This window comes from Chelmon rostratus, chromosome 19, assembly GCF_017976325.1.
Source record: "Chelmon rostratus isolate fCheRos1 chromosome 19, fCheRos1.pri, whole genome shotgun sequence".
NCBI lineage: Eukaryota > Metazoa > Chordata > Actinopteri > Chaetodontiformes > Chaetodontidae > Chelmon > Chelmon rostratus.
Genome location: NC_055676.1, coordinates 17786862 through 17805372, shown reverse-complemented (window position 1 = coordinate 17805372; position 18511 = coordinate 17786862). Strand labels below are relative to the sequence as shown.

Sequence of the window (18511 nt, the reverse complement as noted above, 5' to 3'; positions counted from 1 at the left end):
TGATTGCACTATTGATTTGTGAGATTATACCAAGAATCATGTGACAGAGAGTGTTGTGAGGACAGGGCTACTGGCACATGGGAACAATGTAAACAGCTCTCTGCTGTAGATCTCGCCCCAAAGTCTTCATACTGGCTGGGAAGGAAAGAGTGGGAAAGAATGCAGATTGCATTCTGGGCCTAAAGTACATTCCTGTGGTAATCCTCATCAATTTTCTCTCAAGCCTCCTCCTATCTTGTTATCTCTCTCACCTCTTCAGCCCTTCCTCCTTATTCTCTCTACCCCCCACCCCCCCTTTTTGTAACCAAAGCAGATGCCTGTGCACAGACGGAGGTGTTTGGTTGTTAGTGGGAGATAAGACCAGCCTTTATCAGCCCCACATCAGATCCAGTCCGCTTATCTTAATCTGTGTCGGTGTCTGGGTTAATTGAGACAACTGTCTGACAGAGATTCAGTGAGGAGAGAGAGGAAGAGACACGATAGGACAGTTCATAGTGGGGGAGGGCACATGAGCCATGTGAGTTTTGAAACCTAATTGGAATCTCATGACAGTCAATTATTTGTTTGGTCAGTTTCAAGCAAACATGTTCAAACCAAGCCCACACTGCCCAGATGAAGCAAATTACCTGAGTTTTTGAGTGTTAAAGAATTCTACCTAAAAATTGTTGCATACATCGTCATGAATACATAATGTTATAGAGCAATACTTACGTTTGAAGCCAAGTTTTAGGGGCTATAATTCAACCTTTCTGAAAAGATAATTTGGATATATTTTAACCTGGCATGTTTCCCATAAATGTGGCCACTCTAGAGGTTGTGGAAACGAAAGCTTGCCGAAAACAATGTATATCGGGGCAAGCTGCAGGAGCTTTTCAAATCACATGTTTTTATATGAATCATTTCAAATGTGCCTTTGTGAATCACAGCAAGTAGCCCCCTGCAATAGCCATGTTGGCTAACAGAATTGCCACATTTATGGGAAACACGCCAGGTCGAAATGTGATAAAATTTCCTTTAATGATTTGCCAGATTGTCACGTGAGACATGGTGTTCTCACAAGACACTCACCTATTTCTCCTTACTAATGCATGCTGGACATATTTGAAGGTGACAAATTGATCTGCGGTTGGCCTAAAGCTTTGAAGTAATGAGGACAGTACGTTTGTGGACAATGAACAGATGACGCTCCTCTCCAGGGTATGACTAGATGTACAGTATCGCAGCCCAGTAAAGAAAATAGACTTTGTGGCTGAGTGGCAGTCTACCCGGGCCACCTCAGAGTGTCTTTCTTCTTTTGCTTTGTCCATTGTCCTCTCTCTGCCACCACAACTGTGTGTTTGGAGCCCCGTGCCCAGCTTTTATTTTTATCATTCTTTTGTCTGAGCGTACAGTCGAGCTGCACTCATCTCCGCTCCCGCTGCAAGGCCTAATCTGGCCTCATGTTTTGGACTTGATGAGCTCGTGGCCCAGTGGAATAAGCCTGTTTGCCTCCTCCATAAACCCATGTTCCAGGCTTACACGCTTTGGCGACTTTACATGGCTTTGCAAAAAAAAAAAAAAAAAAAAAAGTCAGTTCAGCTGCTGTGTGGATAAGGACATGGGTAAAAAAAAATAAAAAACACAGAGTGGATAATATTGGCCCAGTTTAGAACGTGTTGTAGTTGGCCTGGTTTCTGTAAAGTCTGTAAAGCTTAGGACATTAAAGGAGAGTTTATTGCGCTGTCGTAGTAGACATAAATGTTACCTGTATGCATCACATGACCCTCTGGTAATTAAGGCTTTCTAGGAGGAACTCATATTCAGTAACACTAAAACAGAAGTAGTCTGTTCAGTATTTGTCCACTGTCTCTGAGCTGAACTACCAGAATCCTTCTCAGCTTTCGCCACTTTGACATCACTACTCTGCTGCTGAACTTTGAGTAAATCTGCTCTAATTCAGTCTTGCTTACTAGTGTAATCAACTGTCCCCTTTTTTCTTCTTTTTCTCTCCCTTAACACCTTGTTTTTCCTCTTTGCCTTTTCTTAACCCCTATTACTCTCACCCCCCCTTTTTTTTCCTCTATCTTTTCTACCTATCTTTCTTCCTCTTTGTTTCCATCTCAGGCCTCCCACTCTTCCTCCCCTTCTTCCTCCTCCTCCTCTTCTCTCTCATGCCACCTCCAGCCGTCTGTAGCGGCCATGGAGGAGGCGGGCTCTGGGCTGGGCCTCAGCATGTCTGTTTCTAACTCCTACCTGATTGGCCAAGCGTCTTTGACCACACCCACGGTGAGTTCCCCTCCCCGCTCCTGCTTAAACCCCATCCCTCCACCTCCATTTCTCCACGCCGGTGTGAGTGGTGTGTGGTCCTGGACTGGTCCAGGGGCAGCTTGACCTGTGTTTGTGCCATATATGATACACTCTGTTTTTGTACCCCTGCCCCTGAGGTTTCTGATGGGGCCAGAAACCGTCAGGGGTCTGTGGTTTGGTTGCTGTGTGGTCCTTGATCTGTTCATCCACCCATCCATGTGTGCATTTGTTTTGACAGTGGGAATTTGTTTTGTCGTGTGTTTTTTTTCTTTTGCTGAAGCATTAGATACGGTGTTATTAATGTGTGCTTTGAGTGTGTACTGCTATTTGTTGTGGTTCAGTGCAGCCATGTTTGTGTGACGCACTGAAGCATTCCTCCGCATGACAGGTAATTATTCGACCCTTTCCCTCTTTACAGTTTGCCCCAGGATTAACTGAAAAGAGGTTGTGAATTGTGTGTCTGAAGCGGCTCATCCAAATATCACAAGTCTGTCAGGCCTTTGCTTGGGGTTTAGAAATAACAAAATATCCCTTTGTTTGGTGTAACTGGAACTGTGTAATCAATGCTATATTGCACTTACTGAGGGCCTGGCCACATAGCGGACTTGTGTGTTACAGTGTTGTTTGTCAGTGTTTTGGGAGGGGTTGACCCATGATGACCTCATGGTGTGCGAGGCACCCCAAAGGGACACTGTGGATCTCCCTCCGGATATCTCCGGTGGAATGCAGCACCAGATGGACCTGATGGAAAACACATTCCTCCTGTTTCTGCTCCTCTTCCTTCCTCTCCTCCTCGTCTTTTTCATCCTACAGCGTCTCTTGTCCACTCTCCACTTTCTCCTCTCTGTCTAGTCTCCCTTTCTCCTTTCGCCATGCTGTAACCTCCTCACCCCCCCTGAAAAATGCACACACACACATCCACACCTCCCATTTGTCTGTTTCTGTGGAATGTTTGCATTCCTCAACTCATTGGGGAATGATGTTTGGGGGGGGGGGTCATGCCAGGAAAAAGCTGCATTGCATATGATCAGTGGAAAGAGAAAGAAATATTCAGTAGTCAATTTTATCGTAGAAGTGTCTCTCCCCCTGTGTGGTGCTGCTGTTAGCATAGACAGGATGTCCCAACTTTATCACTATGTTTTTAAGACCGCTGCTAAGAAAATAGGAGAATGAGGGGGCCTTCACTTCCAGCTGAGCCGGCGTGTCAGTGCATGATTGCATGCATGCATTCGTGTGTATGTGTCAGCCGAGTGTGTGCCATGTTTATCAGTGATCTGTGCTGGTATGCTGAAACAGGGCTGATATGTGCAACATGTCAAAACAGGTTACCACTACCTCCCCTCCAGACAGGCATCTTCTCAGCTGGCCCCACGCACACACACACACACGCACACACACACACACACACACACACAGACTTGCATATTTTTAAGACATCTCTTGTCTAAACACAAATACATATTCAGAGATGATGCTATCTTATCTCATCTTGCCATCATCTATGTTATCTCACTGGAGATGGTTTTTGTTGCCACTGGTTCCAGTTTTGCAGTATTGCATTTAGTGTGTGTGTGTGTGTGTGTGTGTGTGTGTGTGTGTGTGTGTGTGTGTGTGTGTGTGTGTGTGTGTGTGTGTGTGTGTGTGTGTGTGGTGCATTTCATGTTCAGGCACATCACTCTCATAGTCCAGGCTTAACAGAGGTGTTGGAGAATGAGGTGAACACTTATTCCCCCCGCCCTTCAACCCAGCTTCTTTTTCTACCTGCTCTGTCTTCACCTCTCTGATCCTTTAGTCCTGTCTTTTTATTTTATTCTTTTGTTTCTTTCCTGCTTTCCTTCTTTCCACCAATCGCAGAGCTTGGACCAGGTTGCCTTGACCAATGCCACCATTCTGGATGGCAGCGGGGGCGGGCCCAACGGTTCCCTGGCTGGCTCAGTGGGCTCTGTGGCTGTCTGTCTTCCTTCTGAGTCTTCTCTCACTGACTCTCTCCACACCTCAGCGGTGAGCTTGCAAAGGATAGACGTTGGAAGCACAAGCAGGATACTTACATGAACCAGCTCTCGACGACAGATGATAGAATGTTACACAGGACCCCTTCTCCTGGTGGATTGGTGTTAGATTACAACAGTTCGGAGTTCAGTATTGTTGCTCAGATGATAATATAGTGACTCATTCACTTAGTGGCATCTTGGTGTCATTATCACTGCCCACAAACTGTCTGCTGTCTGATTATTGGTCTTAAAAAGAATCCCAGTAGAGCATGTTGCACTGCATGTTCTTTTTGCAAGTAAATACTATTGCCTTTACAAATGATGCACTCCAGTGCCACCTGGTGGTCATGACAGTACTGAGCTGGGAAACACACCGCTCACTGTACCAAACCTTAGCTAGCCACTATCTCACCTCCTTAGCCACATATGACACTTGACGCCTGTTAGCACTGTGCCCCTCTCCGCTCCCTTACGCCTGGGTTTGTGTCCCTCCTCTCTTCCCGTAGAGCGAGAGCGCGAATGACGAGGGCGGGGAGGGGGAGTACGTCAACTTGTACTCATCCAGCCAGGCCAATGGAGAGCTGCCTCTCTCCCTCAGAGTAAGTAGCTGACCGCCACGGGTGAAAGGTCAATTCCATTAACGGGTCCCGTCACTTCAGGATATGAATTAATTTGAAATGCGGCGAGGGATTTTGAAGCAAGGAGGCCTGTTTGACTGGCAGATATCACTCGCTCCACTCATCTGTTGCACAGAGCCGCTCTTATTGATTCATCTCTTGAACTGATGGCACTGAAATGGAATGTGAATGTAGCCAAACCTGACTGAGCATGACTTTAGGGTCTCGGGTTTGCCTGCAAGGGACTTACATGCTGTGGTTGGTGTCTGTGGAGAAAGATGTCCATCTGTATGTTGTTGTGACTGCCTGGCTAGGTGATTGCTGTCTCTCTGGCTGCGCTTCAACTGTAACAAGCATTTAACCTTGTTCCAATCTAACACCTGACATGTGGCTGCTCCAAAAGGGATTCTCAATGGTTCACCAGTTTTCAATTTTCCAATAACATTCCCTGTAACAGCTTATGTGCACTTGTGCATGTGTGACAGCGTGTGTTTGGTTGTGTTTGTACTCCCATGGGCCAGCGCTTGTGTTTTGGGTGTATTTTAGGCATTTTTGGGTTGTGGTGTGCGTGACTGTGAGTGAGATCGAGAGAAAAAGAGACGACGTATGGATGTGTGATTATAGTTTTACTTTTGGTGTAGTTTCAGTGTGTATGTGTGAGTTCTACCCTCTCGTGTCTTTCTGTTTTGGCTTTCATCTGTTGGGTTACTGAGGAAAAGCCGCATTTTACCATCACCTTTAAACATGAGCAAAGTCCACACTAATAGGAATAACATCCTTTGTACACATAGTGGTATATACATTGTACATGGCATCCATCCATCCTTCCCTCCACCTAAAGTGTAGCATGCACCCGTGGTTCCTACGATCTTATCCGTAGCCAGCCCTTTGCCACCGCATGGAACCATTTACCGGTGACGTTCCATGTAACCTAGAGCACAGATGTTGATTATTGCTTTTCCCTCCATTGATTAGGAAACAATCACAGCTGACGATGTACTTCAAGACCCCACCCCTCAGATGCCTTCCTCCAACAGCAAAGAGGGTTTGGACAAGGAAAGGTACGGGTCATAATGTTAACATCCTTTAAGTCATACTGTATATAAACTGTATACATTATGTATTATGTACTAATCCTTATGTGTACTGGTTTTGAAGGCGGTATATAGTGTATGCATTGTCACTTTCCTTTATTTTCTGATTATTTTGTCATTTATTAATCTTATTTTTTTCTCTATAATGTTGGAACTTTCATTTTCAAGAGCTCAATATGAAAAATTCAATTTAATCAAATTGATTTCATACAGTCAACAGTCCAAAACTCAAAGATATTGAATATACTATTCATATGACAAAGAACAACATCAAATCCTCACATTTTTGAGGCTGAAACCAATGAATGTTTACCATTTTTGCTTGAAAAATGAGGAATAAATAATTGATTGTCAAAATGTATGGCTTTGAGCCACAGCTATGGTCATCAGTGCCTCAGACATCAGTTAGCGTTTATGTGCTGATGACAGTTGTGTGTGCGTTTGTTGCAGGAGGCAGAAGTCGACAGAGTCGGCTGGGAGCGACGAGGAGGACGTGGACGAGCTCTCCCTCATAGATCACAAGGAGATCATGAGCAGGATAACACTAAAACAAGAAGTAAGCCAGCCGCCATCACTGCTGCTGTGCGCTGTTGTTAGGAATCTGCTGTGGCAGAACTGTGCAGCACCAGTGTACAAAGCACATTTTATCATGTTAGTCCAGCACAGGCTAAAGGTCACTGTGAGTCACTCAGATGTGAAATCAGATCCTGAGATTCACCACTGATAGCCGTTGCTGCCCTCTGGAGTCGGCGCTCTGAAATTGCAGAGCTGGAATTGAGAAACCGCCCTTCTCCTTCGCCTCCTCCTTCTTTGTCCTGTGTGGTGCAGTCTGATGGACTGATGTGTGAAAATGCTGCTCGCCACTCTGCAAGGTTAGGGGCAATGTGACAACAATGATTTGCAGAAGGAGATAGGGAGAATCAGAAGTGGAAGGAGGAAAGATTCACTGCCTGTGTTGGCATTTAGAGCTGTAACAGAAGACATACTGCAGCGCTGGTGCCTATATCATACACAAGTCTGACTTTTTCTTCGTCATCAGAGGAGCTGGTGCAGGACAGGGAGAGGTGGGGGCCTTTCATAGGGGGTGGGAGCAAAAAAAAAAAAAAAAACAGGCAGATGAAGGGAAGGTGCAAGCTACAGTTTGGGCTAGCCTGCATCACTCCACATCAAGTCTAACCACTCTTTTCCTCTCTCGCTGTCATCCTCATCCACCTCTCTCCATCCTCCTGTCTGTCGTTCATTTTCTCTGAATTCTTTGCGCCTCGCTCGCTCTCCTTAATTTCCCCAGAATGATGATGGGCCTGACGTTCGTGCTGGATCAGGAGATATTCTATTAGTCCACGCTACAGAAACAGACCGCAAAGGTACAGTACAGAACACGTCAAGACTGGTGCTCACCCCGTGTGTTTGATGTATGCAGCACAGTGTGTTACTGGGCTTCGGGGTCACTGGAACAGCCTTGTTTTGCAAGCTTGACAGACCCGCAGTCATACTGTATATAAAAGATGGCTTTATTTTTATTTGTAAAGCGTGCTTCTTTAGTTTGATTGATGCGTTGTTACTTGTCTAATCTCGTCATCTGAGGGGCGTATTAGATAGCCTCAGTCTCTCTCTCTGGCTCAGTTATTTGTAATGTGTCAGTCTGGGTATGTAGCTTTCAGTTTGATGGTGTGCTTTCAGCTTTAGTTAGTTAATTGGGAACCTTGGCTGCACTTCAACTGAAATGTGCTCCTTTTTTTCCTCTGTTTTTGCCTGACAGATCTTGTTTTGTACTGTGAAGCCTTTCTGACAACATATAGGACTTTTATAACCCCCGAGGACCTCATTAAGAAGCTACACTACAGATATCCTTTTCATATCACTCAAAGTGTCACTCTGAGCTTACTCGTTTTGTTAGCTGAAGGCTGTTTTTCTTGTTTATTCTTTTTCTTTTTAAACCCTTATTTACCAAGGAAAGACTGCTTTATCTTGTTTGCTCTCATTCAGCTCTGCTCAATGACAAGCATTCATATATGGAGACCACCAGAACAACCATGATCCTTTGCTGATGGATACTGAAGTAAAATATTGAGTGATTTCGTGATTGTGTGCCATGCTTAAAGGCTCCCAAAGCGACCAAGTATCATGAACTTCTGCCTCTGAGATTGTCCCTGCTACGATCTAGACAGCTGACTCTGCAGTTGCACTCGTCTGTGTGTAATGTTTTGTCACTGTTTTAAGACAAGATAGTACCACGCCTCTAGAAATGTCTTTGTAGTTTGTCAATAACTAGATGGATTGCCATGAAACTTGGTACACACATTAATGATGCCCAAAGAATGAATTCTAATGACTTTGGTGATCCTGACTTCTCCTCTAGCGCCACCAGCAGGTCAAATTCTATACTCACTCTGTGAACAGTTTCAATGTCTACTAGCAGATTGACTTTTCCTCTGGCGCCACCATGAAGTTGACATTTAAGTGAAACGTTTCAGCAGCTATTGGATGGATGACTGTGAACTTTGGTACAGATATTCATGTTCCCCTCAGGATGAATTTTAATCATTTTGGCGAATTCTGACTTTTCATGTATCATGAGGTCAAAAATTGAGAATAAAAGTGCTCTAGCAAATGTTAGCATGGTAGTATGCAAAGCTAAGATGGTGAACATGATAAACAGTATACCTGCTAAACATAAGCAAGCTAACATGCTCATGATAACAGTGAGCATGTTAGCACAAAGTCCAGCCTCACAGAGCAGCTAGCATGGCTGCAGACTTTTGTTATTCATCGCACTGCTCATCATATAATGATGCATGTTTGCATACACTGAGGCTGGGAGACAACTAGACTGCTTGAAAGAAACCACATTTTTTGTGCCATGACAGTGTTCCCTAAATATGAGTTTATTTTACACCTTAAACGCTTAGCTTGCAAACTCTTAGTTCAACATGTTAACGTGTTTGTAATTCACATGCAGTGTTGTTTTCACCGTCCTTGACCACAAAGCACATACACTAGTTTCTGCCACAGTCCGGACACCTTCAAGAAGCGAGTCAGCAAGAACACGTTCTTTGTGCTGGTTCGTGTGGTGGATGAGCTGTGGTGAGTAGGACTCTGTGTTCTTGTCTTAAAGACCTTTTCAGACCACATGCCGCACGTCATCAGAGAAACATGTTTCTGAGCAGATGCGGCCTGTGGACAGGAAACATGTTTCAGTGAATTGCTGGTGATTTAAATAGGACTGTTTATGCCAGAATAGACAGAAGCAACCTGTGACAAAGAGGTCGTAAGTAGAATACGCTTCACTTTAAAAGGTCATGACCTATAAACGTTGGAACCAGTGTACTAAGAGATGCTGGCTGTTGACACCTGCAGGCAGGCTGCATCATGCAAACTCGTGACTGATTGATTTGATGCTGGAACGTATCAATAAAAAGTAATTCTTCAGTCATATCATCTCACTAATAATGAATTACAGCCTTATATAATGTTTATTTGAACTCAATCATCCTAAGAGCTTTACTTTATTGTTCTGCTGACGGCTACGACCAGAATTATGTGCCTGAGAGCATCCGGAGAGTTCTCTTTGTTCTAAGTCTCCCTTTAATTAATGTTGTATCAACAGCAACCAATTTAATTATCTTTCTTCCTTCTGTTTAGACAATCGCAAACTTATTAATAATTTCCTGCTTCCCTTCCTCTGTCCTCCAGCTTGGTGGAACTGACTGAGGACATCTTGAAACAGCTAATGGACCTGGTGTTCACGCTGGTGTGCAATGGCGAGCTCAGCCTCGCCCGTGTGCTCCGCAAGAACATTTTGGATAAGGTGGAGCAGAAGAAGCTGCTGCGCTACACTAACTCCCTCAAGCCACTCGCTGCCCGGGGGGTCTCTGCAAGGTACTGTGGGGGGTCAAGGGTCAGCTTTCTCTGGGATGGGATGTGTTGATGCACTTAACGCTACATTTCTTATGGTCAGTAACTTTGAGAATGACAGTGTGTTTTTTTTATGTTTGATACTGTTGCCATGGAGTCCAGTTTTGGAGTCTACTCCACAACTCTTCTCCTCAAACTTCCATCCCGGAAGCGTTTTCAGCTATCTTGCCTTCATCAGGGTGGCGTCTGAAGTCGCTTCTGGTTTCCTGATAAACATTTAATCAGTCATGCAACTTTGCAATTTTAGAAAACAATTTAAAATACTTTCTACAAAATTAGTTAAAAATAATTAGAATTTAATTATTTTTTTCACTGTCAGACTTTCTGTAAAGCAGTTCGGCTGCACCACAAGGAATTAGCATGATAGCTAAAAAGATCCAGTCCAGTTGAAGACTAATAGTTTGTGTCCTGACAGGCCTGGAACGCTCCATGACTTCCGCAGTCATGAGATCGCCGATCAGCTCACTCTCCTCGATGCTGAACTCTTCTATAAAATCGAGGTACAGTGGCTTCTTTGTGTTACGATATTTGTTGGGATCGATTGTGTTTGGACACTGAGCTCATGGGTCAGTCAGCCTCAACATTTCCACTTCATGCTTTCCTTCAGATTCCTGAGGTGCTGCTCTGGGCCAAGGAGCAGAATGAGGAGAAGAGTCCGAACCTGACTCAGTTCACAGAGCACTTTAACAACATGAGCTATTGGTACGAGCAAAAACGTCACATCTCGCTGTCTGTCAGGGCTGTTCCTGGCTTCATCTCGCCTTCATAAACGTTGACACCACACTTCATTTCTCTTTGTCCCACAGGGTCCGCTCTTTGATAATCCAGCAGGAGAAAGCTCAAGACAGAGAGAAGCTGCTTCTGAAGTTCATCAAGATAATGAAGGTTAGTCAGAACTTTAGACTGGAATATCCTAATTATCATGTCATTTCCTCCTTAACGCTGCAACATTTGTACAAATTTCTCATTACAGCACTTACGAAAGTTGAATAATTTCAACTCCTACCTGGCAATACTGTCCGCCCTGGACTCTGCCCCCATTAGGAGATTGGAGTGGCAGAAACAGACCTCAGAGGTAAGAGGATTGTGAGGATGTTGTAGGCGTCCAGCTCTCAATCACTGAATCTACACATCTACCCTTATTAATCATGGAGAAGTATCATGATTACGTTTGTTGCTTTTCTCTCACTTCCTCCACATTCTTCTCTCAGGGATTGGAGGAATATTGCACGTTGATTGACAGCTCCTCCTCCTTCAGAGCATACAGAGCTGCTCTGGCTGAAGTGGAGCCTCCATGCATCCCGTACCTGTAAGTGTGAATGAATGTTTCCATACATGTCTGAAATTATTTTTTGGATGCGAGAGCCACAACTTGACGAGACTTCGCCTTCTTCCAGGGGTCTCATTCTGCAGGACTTGACCTTCGTCCATTTGGGGAACCCTGACCTCATAGACGGGAAGGTGAACTTCTCCAAACGCTGGCAGCAGTTCAACATCTTGGACAGCATGCGCCGCTTCCAGCAAGTGTAAGTCCACTGTAATGAAATTACAGTATGGCGAAAAGATGCACGCAATCTTGATATATTATGAGAGAGCTTTGTAGACATCAGTCACAGTAATAAATGTCATCGTTTGCTGCTGCCAGGAAACACAATGCATGTCTACTTTGTTTTTCATTAAATTTTAATACCATAAAACATCACTGCCATCTCCACACCGGCTGTTTGTTTTCTCGCTAATGAATTGCTGCATTCATCAAACCTCGACCTCTTCTCATCGCAGGCATTACGAGCTGAAGCGCAACGAAGACATCGTCTCATTCTTCAATGACTTCAGCGACCACCTGGCAGAGGAGGCCCTGTGGGAGCTGTCGCTGAAGATCAAGCCCAGGAACATCACCAGGCGCAAGACGGACCGCGAGGAGAAGACCTAGGGCCCGTGGGCCCCCTGAGACTGACCTCCAACTGTGCTTCATGACACTAACTCCACTTTACTACAGACTGAGAGAAAGACGAATGGAAGCTATCCGCTGGAGCTAATGGGAGACTTCATTGTGGGGAAAGCAGAACAAACTACAGACAACTGAAGCGTGGCTGAGGTTTACAAAGAGCTCCACTGCTCTGGGAGATTATAATTGGGATTACTGTGGCTCTGGCGTTTAGACAGGGCAAGAGATTCAGTGACTATGGTGAAAGAGGGGAGGAAGCCCGGTGCCAAGGAGGAGTGAGTCACACGGAGCGGACAGGGAGACGCTACGGAAATAACCAAAGTCTGCTCCCTGGGCTCTCTGTTTTAGAGTGGAGCTGTTGCGTGTGCGTGAGATTAAGCTGAATGGTCCATTACTCTCCAAGTCTCTCCTTCCTCTTCCTTTATGTATGTGCCATTTGTTGGTCATCTTCTGCAGCCCTCCCCCCTTGACTCACGAGTTCCCCTCAAGCAGCCGAACCTCGAGAGCTGCCCTCCCTCAACTGTGACGTTAACACGCAGGCCTCCGACCCGAGAGACTGCTGGGGGGGCTTGAGGGGATCAGAACTTGAAGAGAGGATGACCGTTAGAGACTGAGTTTGTTTTGAAACATTTTGTGTAAGAATCATGTATGGTTATGAAATGTATTATATACAGTGCTCCTTTTGTTCTTAAAAAGGATGTTTATGCTTATGAGAAGAGCTTAGCTTCTCCCAAAGTGCCATACATGTGTGCACTAAAAAAAGCAAAGCAAAAACACAAAAAGATAAATTACTAAAGATGCTGTGATCTATGTATGTCATACTGAATCATTGTGTGCCGTGTTCAGGTGTAGAGAACCATCAGGCAGTCACAATCACATCCCAGTCATGTCGGTGTGTGAACGAGTGTTTGCGTGCGATTGAAGTCCTTGGTGACTTGTGTGTTTGTCATTCCAAAATGTGCTGTAGTAAATCATTTTGATTCCTTTTTGGGATAATGGTCAAAACCAACACATCACACTGTGCTATCAAACTCCAATAAAACAAACAGCTCTGTTTCTATACACACTGCGTTGGTCAGAGACTTCATTTTCAGAGCAAAAGACTTTAAAACTTGATCATAGAATTTCCATTTATTGTTGTACAGAATGGTCAGTGGAAAATGACTTTAAAAAAAATTTAAGGCATGTATTCAACTGTAAATAATTAAAAAGGAAGCACTCAAAACTAATTTAGGTGTGACACTACTAAAACCACACAGCCACCAGGCCAGATTTGATTTAAATAAGTTAAAATAAACAAGGAAAGCAACAAGACAACAACCAATGAGTATTCATAAAATTTAAATATAGTAATCTCCATTAAAGCAACAAAGAAGCAAGTATAAATATAAGGTCAAAGTGCAAAAGCTTGACTGTGATTAAACATTTAAATAACGCTTCCTACTCTCAACTGTATTGCCTTCCACATCAGTAATAGGTCACCTTACCACAGTCAACACTGAAAAATCCAACCGTACAATGGAAGACTATTACACATGAAAAGCGTAATCTATTAGCATATTGGTTATGCACCAATAGTTTCTAGAAAATGACAGAGAGGCTGCAGCATTGAATTCTTGCACTGCAGGACCGTGGATAATCTTTTTTTTTTAAATGCTGCAGAGGGTGAGAGTGGCATCGCGGTTGCTGACCCATCCAGCAAAAATCAGTAGCAGCAATCCCGGCTCAAAACTCATATTATACAGTCCGGATGCATCCATCCACCTGTGCATCCTCACAGTCTTAGTGAGGCCGACAACTGGGCTCCAGCAGGACCCTCTTCCCTGATGGATTAGCGGCTCCGTTCTGCAGGTCACTCTGCTCTGAGATGGCCCGTTTTAAAGTCCGCCCGTTCAAGGACCCACGCTGCCATTTGCAGATGTCACCGTTCAGTATGTCCTGGATGTGCTGAACGATGAGGTTAATGGCCACTGGTGAGAGATGGATGACTTGTAAAGCATTCATGCTGGAGAAACTAGCAGAAAAGCCTTCATGACAAAACAACAAAACAAAGAAACAAACACTTACCCATGTTGTCAACTCCCCTTGGAATGATGACATCTGCATACTTCTTTGTCTGAGACAGAAACAAATGTCTTTAGAAATAAGGACAGTTTTAGACAGATTTAGGCACTGGAAAATAGGCACGCCATCAGTGATAACTATCATACTTACAGGCAAACAAAACTCTTCAAAAGCAGGCTTGACAAATGTTGTGTACTGAGTTAGAATCTGCTCCAGGTCTCTCCCTCTGTTCATGTCTCGCAGAACTACAGAGAAAATCAGGTTCAATTATTGATACACTGTGTGCAACATCTGGAATTTTGTGCAAGAGGGAGACACTGATACCTCTGCGTGACAGTCTGACGTCTGAATCTGTGTCCACAAAGAGCTTCATGTGAAACATATCCCGCACTTTCTGGGGGTAGAAGACCAGGATCCCCTCAAAGAGGACAACATCTGCTGGGTAAACTGTGATCCTGTCTTCTAACCTGGAAAAGAGTATAAAGTTTTTCATACAGAGGCAGTGGTGATGCGAATTAGTAGTTCTGTGAAAAGCTGAAAAAAGGTGAAATGCTTCTTTCCTACCTGGAATGAGTGACAAAGTCGTATGTTGGCACTTCAACCACCCTTCCCTCCACAATGTCCTTTAAGGTTTTGTACATTAACTCATTGTCGAATGCCTCTGCAAGACATTAAACAGAAACAGTAGAATTTTCAATGCACTAAGTTCTTCAAGTGATTTGGAAAAAGTCTCACATAGTTCAGCTCCTGCAAACTGTCCAAGAAGCCCCAGCGTTGACAATTCTTTGCAGCATGCAGCATGTGTGTTGGCAGAGGATCACAGCACAGCTGAATAGATGTTAGTGAAGTCTGTTAAGAGCTAGATTTTTTTTTAACTGTCGAATTTCCTGTTGTTCGCTGCAACTTGACAACCAAAGTTGCAGGTTGCTAAAAATATGTGACACTTACTAGACTAGATACTGCAGACTGTACATAAAACGCTTAATTTGCAATTTAATGTAGATGCACAGATGAAAAAAATATTCACTTTTATAATTATCATATGTATCATTTGCAAACATTCAGAATAAGTCAGTTTGTAAAAAGCAAGATAGTCCAGTCCAACATCAATCCAATATTATTTTTGTTGCTGATTTTATGTTTTTTCCAGGTGTGTCTGGGGTCTGCCCTTTGACTAGATGCAGGGAGGTGTGTGCTGCTGTGAGGAAACCGGACAAGGCACTCTGCAGCCAGGTCCTACCTGGGTGATCAAAGTTGTACTGGCCCTTCAGTGCTTTTGCCTTTTGGTCTGGAGTCAGGACCTTGTAGAAGCTGTCCTGGCTTATAATAGCCACCTTCCTCTGGCGGTGGTCCACCTTGTTCTGGCCCAGGAGCTCCATTATCTTGGCGCAAACTGTTGACTGTGGCAGAAAACTTTGTTCATGCAACTGCTGCTATACATGACCTGTCATAACGCTTTAATTAGGTTCAAATATCACGTTTGTGGTATTGTCCTCAAGAACAGAAGAGGACAAGAGTCCTTAAGTGTGAAATGAGGTGTGGTGTAAGTGACCTTCTCTGCAGTGTTTATCAGCTGACTCTGGGTCTGGCGTTGCGAGGGAATTCACTAATTTATAACGGCGGCTAGTTAGCTGTACGAAGCTCTACGGCGCTAAAAGGTCACAATAAGTGTTGGTAGTAAAACTTAACAGGGCAGAAATATAATGACTTTTCTGGCGTGTTAATTAACAATATAAGGAAAACAGTAAGTGAGCAACGGGGCGTGCCAGCAGGTTTGACAGTTCGCTTGTTGCTAACGCTGCTAGCAAACTAAGCTAAGCTACTCCGGATGCTAATTCCATCATCGGGAGATCCTATGGCTGGAAAAGGACAGACCTTGCCGCTGGCGGTTCCTCCGCTGACCCCTATTAGGAAAGGACTGTGCCGTGGCCTCTCCGCCTCGTCTACAGCTCCGAGGGCATCCATTGCAGTCCAAAAAATGGAAAGGACTGCAGGAATCCAGATAGCTTGGCTGACTGCTAGCTCGGCTATCCTTTGCAACAACAACGTGCGATCGGCTCTCGCGAGAACTAACGATCTCAACCGAAACTGTCAACACAGGACTGTTTGGCGCGGAATTACATTCAATATTTACATAAAATAAGATTAATCACTACTTGTGTACGTTTGGAGTGGAACTGCATTAAATATGTGGATACATTCTGATAACTTACTATATTTATTGTCAGTAACATACATATACAATTTAATGTTTACGTCTGTGGTTAGAAAATTGTTTTTATTCCTTTTACTATCTCAACTGAATCTGGGATTATAGTTCTTGCCACTGCTATTAAAAGCTAGTCTCACTCATTTCCCTAATCATTGCTCAGAATCCATGACAACAAATACACTGGTGATTGATTTGTCTTTATCATGAAATTAAAAATATAAACATCTTACAATATACATATACACAGTATAAATACAGCATTATTGTTTTTCTGGGTCATTGTTTGATTTCTCTTTGTCTTCACCACGCTCTGACTCATCTTTCCTGGATTCATCCATCACAATCTCCAAAGCAGCACTTCCTTCAACCCTCTTCACAGTCTCTCCTTTGGCAGCGAGGATTTCTTCAATGTTTCTGAATTGTAAAGAAGCACAGGACATGAATCATTCGGAATCTACTGAACATGCAGCTAAATCAGTTTCTGTAGTGCATTCTGAAAAGCTTGTGCTCTTCAGACATGAAGTTAAGGAGTTTCAGATATGTTGTTCATTTGACCAGTGTTCTGGGATGAATTTCCATTTATCTGGAAATTTACAACCTTTGCTCAAAACTGACTTTTGGGCCTATTTCACCTCACACTAGGAAGAAAATAAGGGCTAACATAATATAAAATAACAAAAAATTGCAGACTACAAATCCCAATATGTATCCCAGTATGAGTGAACATGAGCAGGACCAACATCAGTGCAACCACACCCCCTTTGTTGAGAGGTCCAAAGCACCACCAACCTCTTCCCTTCCAGGTCAGAGAACCACTTGAGGTTATCAGCGATGATATGGTGATTCTTACATCCTGGACATGTCACTATCACAACACCTTTGTGATAAGCCTGCTTGGATATCTTCTGCGTGGACCTGGTAGAGCAAACCTGCACAAATGATACAGCCAGGTCAGGTATACCACTTTAGGACTTACGGGAGAAAAAAAAAACGCAACAAAAATGCCTGTTTCTTATTGAATGAAGAAAAATGCCCTAACAGTGCTAACTATTGCTAGTACCTTGCATGTGTAAATGAGGTGATAATGTTTTGACTGGATCTGCCCAATGGCGTCACTTCTGATACTCGGTGAAGTTGAGAATCCTCGACAGCTACAAAGATGAGCTTCACATCTGTCAGCGGGTAACAAAGTATGAACCGTACGCTGGTCGTGTGAGGTCAGAAGGCCCGTCCTGGCTGTGGTCGTTGCGGGTCCTGGAGGTCTGCAAAAAACATCTGTACGGAGTCCGGACAGTGTTAAACGACGGTGATAATAACACCGAAACAACCGGCGGAAAGTCAGCCTCGTCCTCGAAGAATCCGATGAACGTAAAGTGGCAAAACATTGGCTTAAAACCGACATTATGAGTGGTGTTTAGGTATGTATAGACGTAAACATTACTAGCGATTTCATCAGCGTGTGGTTTGTCGCGGCCTGATGACATCACATCTATCGGTCATTTCAAAACTAACTTTATTAACAAATTGTACAAATTAAACGGGATCAGCGTTTGCCGGACATTGTAGCAAGGGTAATTCGAACTTGTTTACCTAAAATTTGTGTAATTTCAAACAGAAAAATTAAAGAAAAAATGTGTTACATGTATTTGTGATGGCTTTAATCAGCTTGAAAGTGAGTTTTGTAAAGTGAGAAAATGTTTCTATAGAGATTCTTAGATCTGTTTGATTGAATAATATAGAAATGTTTTTTTTTCTGAGGAAATGTAGTATTTACCAAAGGTTAGGTTAGGTTACAAACATTTCAGTTGTGGAATGTAACAAGGCAGATTTGCTCTGTACATTTTTGGTGCACTCAGTACTGAGTATTCGTTTTTTTATGCTACTTTTTTTCTTATACTCTGCACTACCGGATTTCATGGGGGGGGGGGGGGGGGGGGTACAATAAACTTACAGCAACTTGTTATTTGGCATATTTTCAATATAAACACGTGATCAAGTAAAATATGAAGCATTATTATAAGTTCAGCCACCTGGATGTATATGAAATAAGTCAAATTAGTCCAACCATGACAACCGTCAACTTTAAAATGCTGTTTACACATTCATGCGTCACTAATGAAATAATCCTGCGACATAATGTTAAAGCACTAAAATGGGCTGTTGTGCATTGTGAATACTTTTAATTTAATGGCTTTAAGTTTATTTTACTGATAATACTTATGTAAAGTAATAAAGTAAAACACACAGAGGCAATGTAAAAGATAATGAAAGCCAAATGTGACACAACACAAACCTACATCACTCACAGGTTCATGCCAAAATGATGAACTTCAGAAAGCGTGTGTGGCTAGAATGACAGCCACCGTGGAGAATATAAAGGAAAT

The 18511-nt window shown here is 43.5% G+C and overlaps 3 protein-coding genes across 7 annotated transcripts in view; 1 reads left to right on the top strand and 2 right to left on the bottom strand.

Annotated features, from left to right (window-relative positions):
* Positions 1–12906, top strand: part of rapgef1b (Rap guanine nucleotide exchange factor (GEF) 1b) — a 42822-nt gene extending 29916 nt beyond the window's left edge. For 3 of the 5 annotated variants that reach the window (XM_041959774.1, XM_041959773.1, XM_041959772.1), the window contains exons 11-24: positions 4784–4876; positions 5870–5955; positions 6439–6544; positions 7277–7352; positions 7748–7832; positions 8980–9072; positions 9682–9867; positions 10319–10403; positions 10511–10605; positions 10710–10788; positions 10877–10978; positions 11115–11212; positions 11301–11429; positions 11686–12906. In XM_041959774.1, the coding sequence (XP_041815708.1) occupies positions 4784–4876; positions 5870–5955; positions 6439–6544; positions 7277–7352; positions 7748–7832; positions 8980–9072; positions 9682–9867; positions 10319–10403; positions 10511–10605; positions 10710–10788; positions 10877–10978; positions 11115–11212; positions 11301–11429; positions 11686–11836 (1464 nt within the window). In that variant the 3' untranslated portion in view covers positions 11837–12906. Of the gene's footprint in view, positions 1–2103; positions 2266–4140; positions 4288–4783; positions 4877–5869; positions 5956–6438; positions 6545–7276; positions 7353–7747; positions 7833–8979; positions 9073–9681; positions 9868–10318; positions 10404–10510; positions 10606–10709; positions 10789–10876; positions 10979–11114; positions 11213–11300; positions 11430–11685 lie in introns of all 5 variants that reach the window. The other 2 variants (XM_041959776.1, XM_041959775.1) reach the window with 2 other exon arrangements.
* Positions 12907–12969: 63 nt separating this feature from the next.
* On the bottom strand, positions 12970–16010 carry uck1 (uridine-cytidine kinase 1). The gene is made up of 7 exons (XM_041960131.1): positions 15791–16010; positions 15156–15315; positions 14480–14576; positions 14240–14382; positions 14066–14160; positions 13919–13967; positions 12970–13821 (listed from the first exon to the last, which is right to left on the bottom strand). The coding sequence occupies exons 1-7, from the start codon at positions 15878–15880 to the stop codon at positions 13634–13636; spliced, it is 822 nt and encodes a 273-aa protein (XP_041816065.1). The 5' UTR covers positions 15881–16010; the 3' UTR covers positions 12970–13633.
* Positions 16011–16221: 211 nt separating this feature from the next.
* On the bottom strand, positions 16222–17591 carry dnlz (DNL-type zinc finger). Its single transcript, XM_041960132.1, has 3 exons — positions 17188–17591; positions 16917–17056; positions 16222–16541 (listed from the first exon to the last, which is right to left on the bottom strand). Exons 1-3 carry the CDS (start codon positions 17527–17529, stop codon positions 16388–16390), a joined length of 636 nt encoding a protein of 211 aa, XP_041816066.1. The 5' UTR covers positions 17530–17591; the 3' UTR covers positions 16222–16387.
* Between the last annotated feature and the right edge of the window lie 920 nt (positions 17592–18511).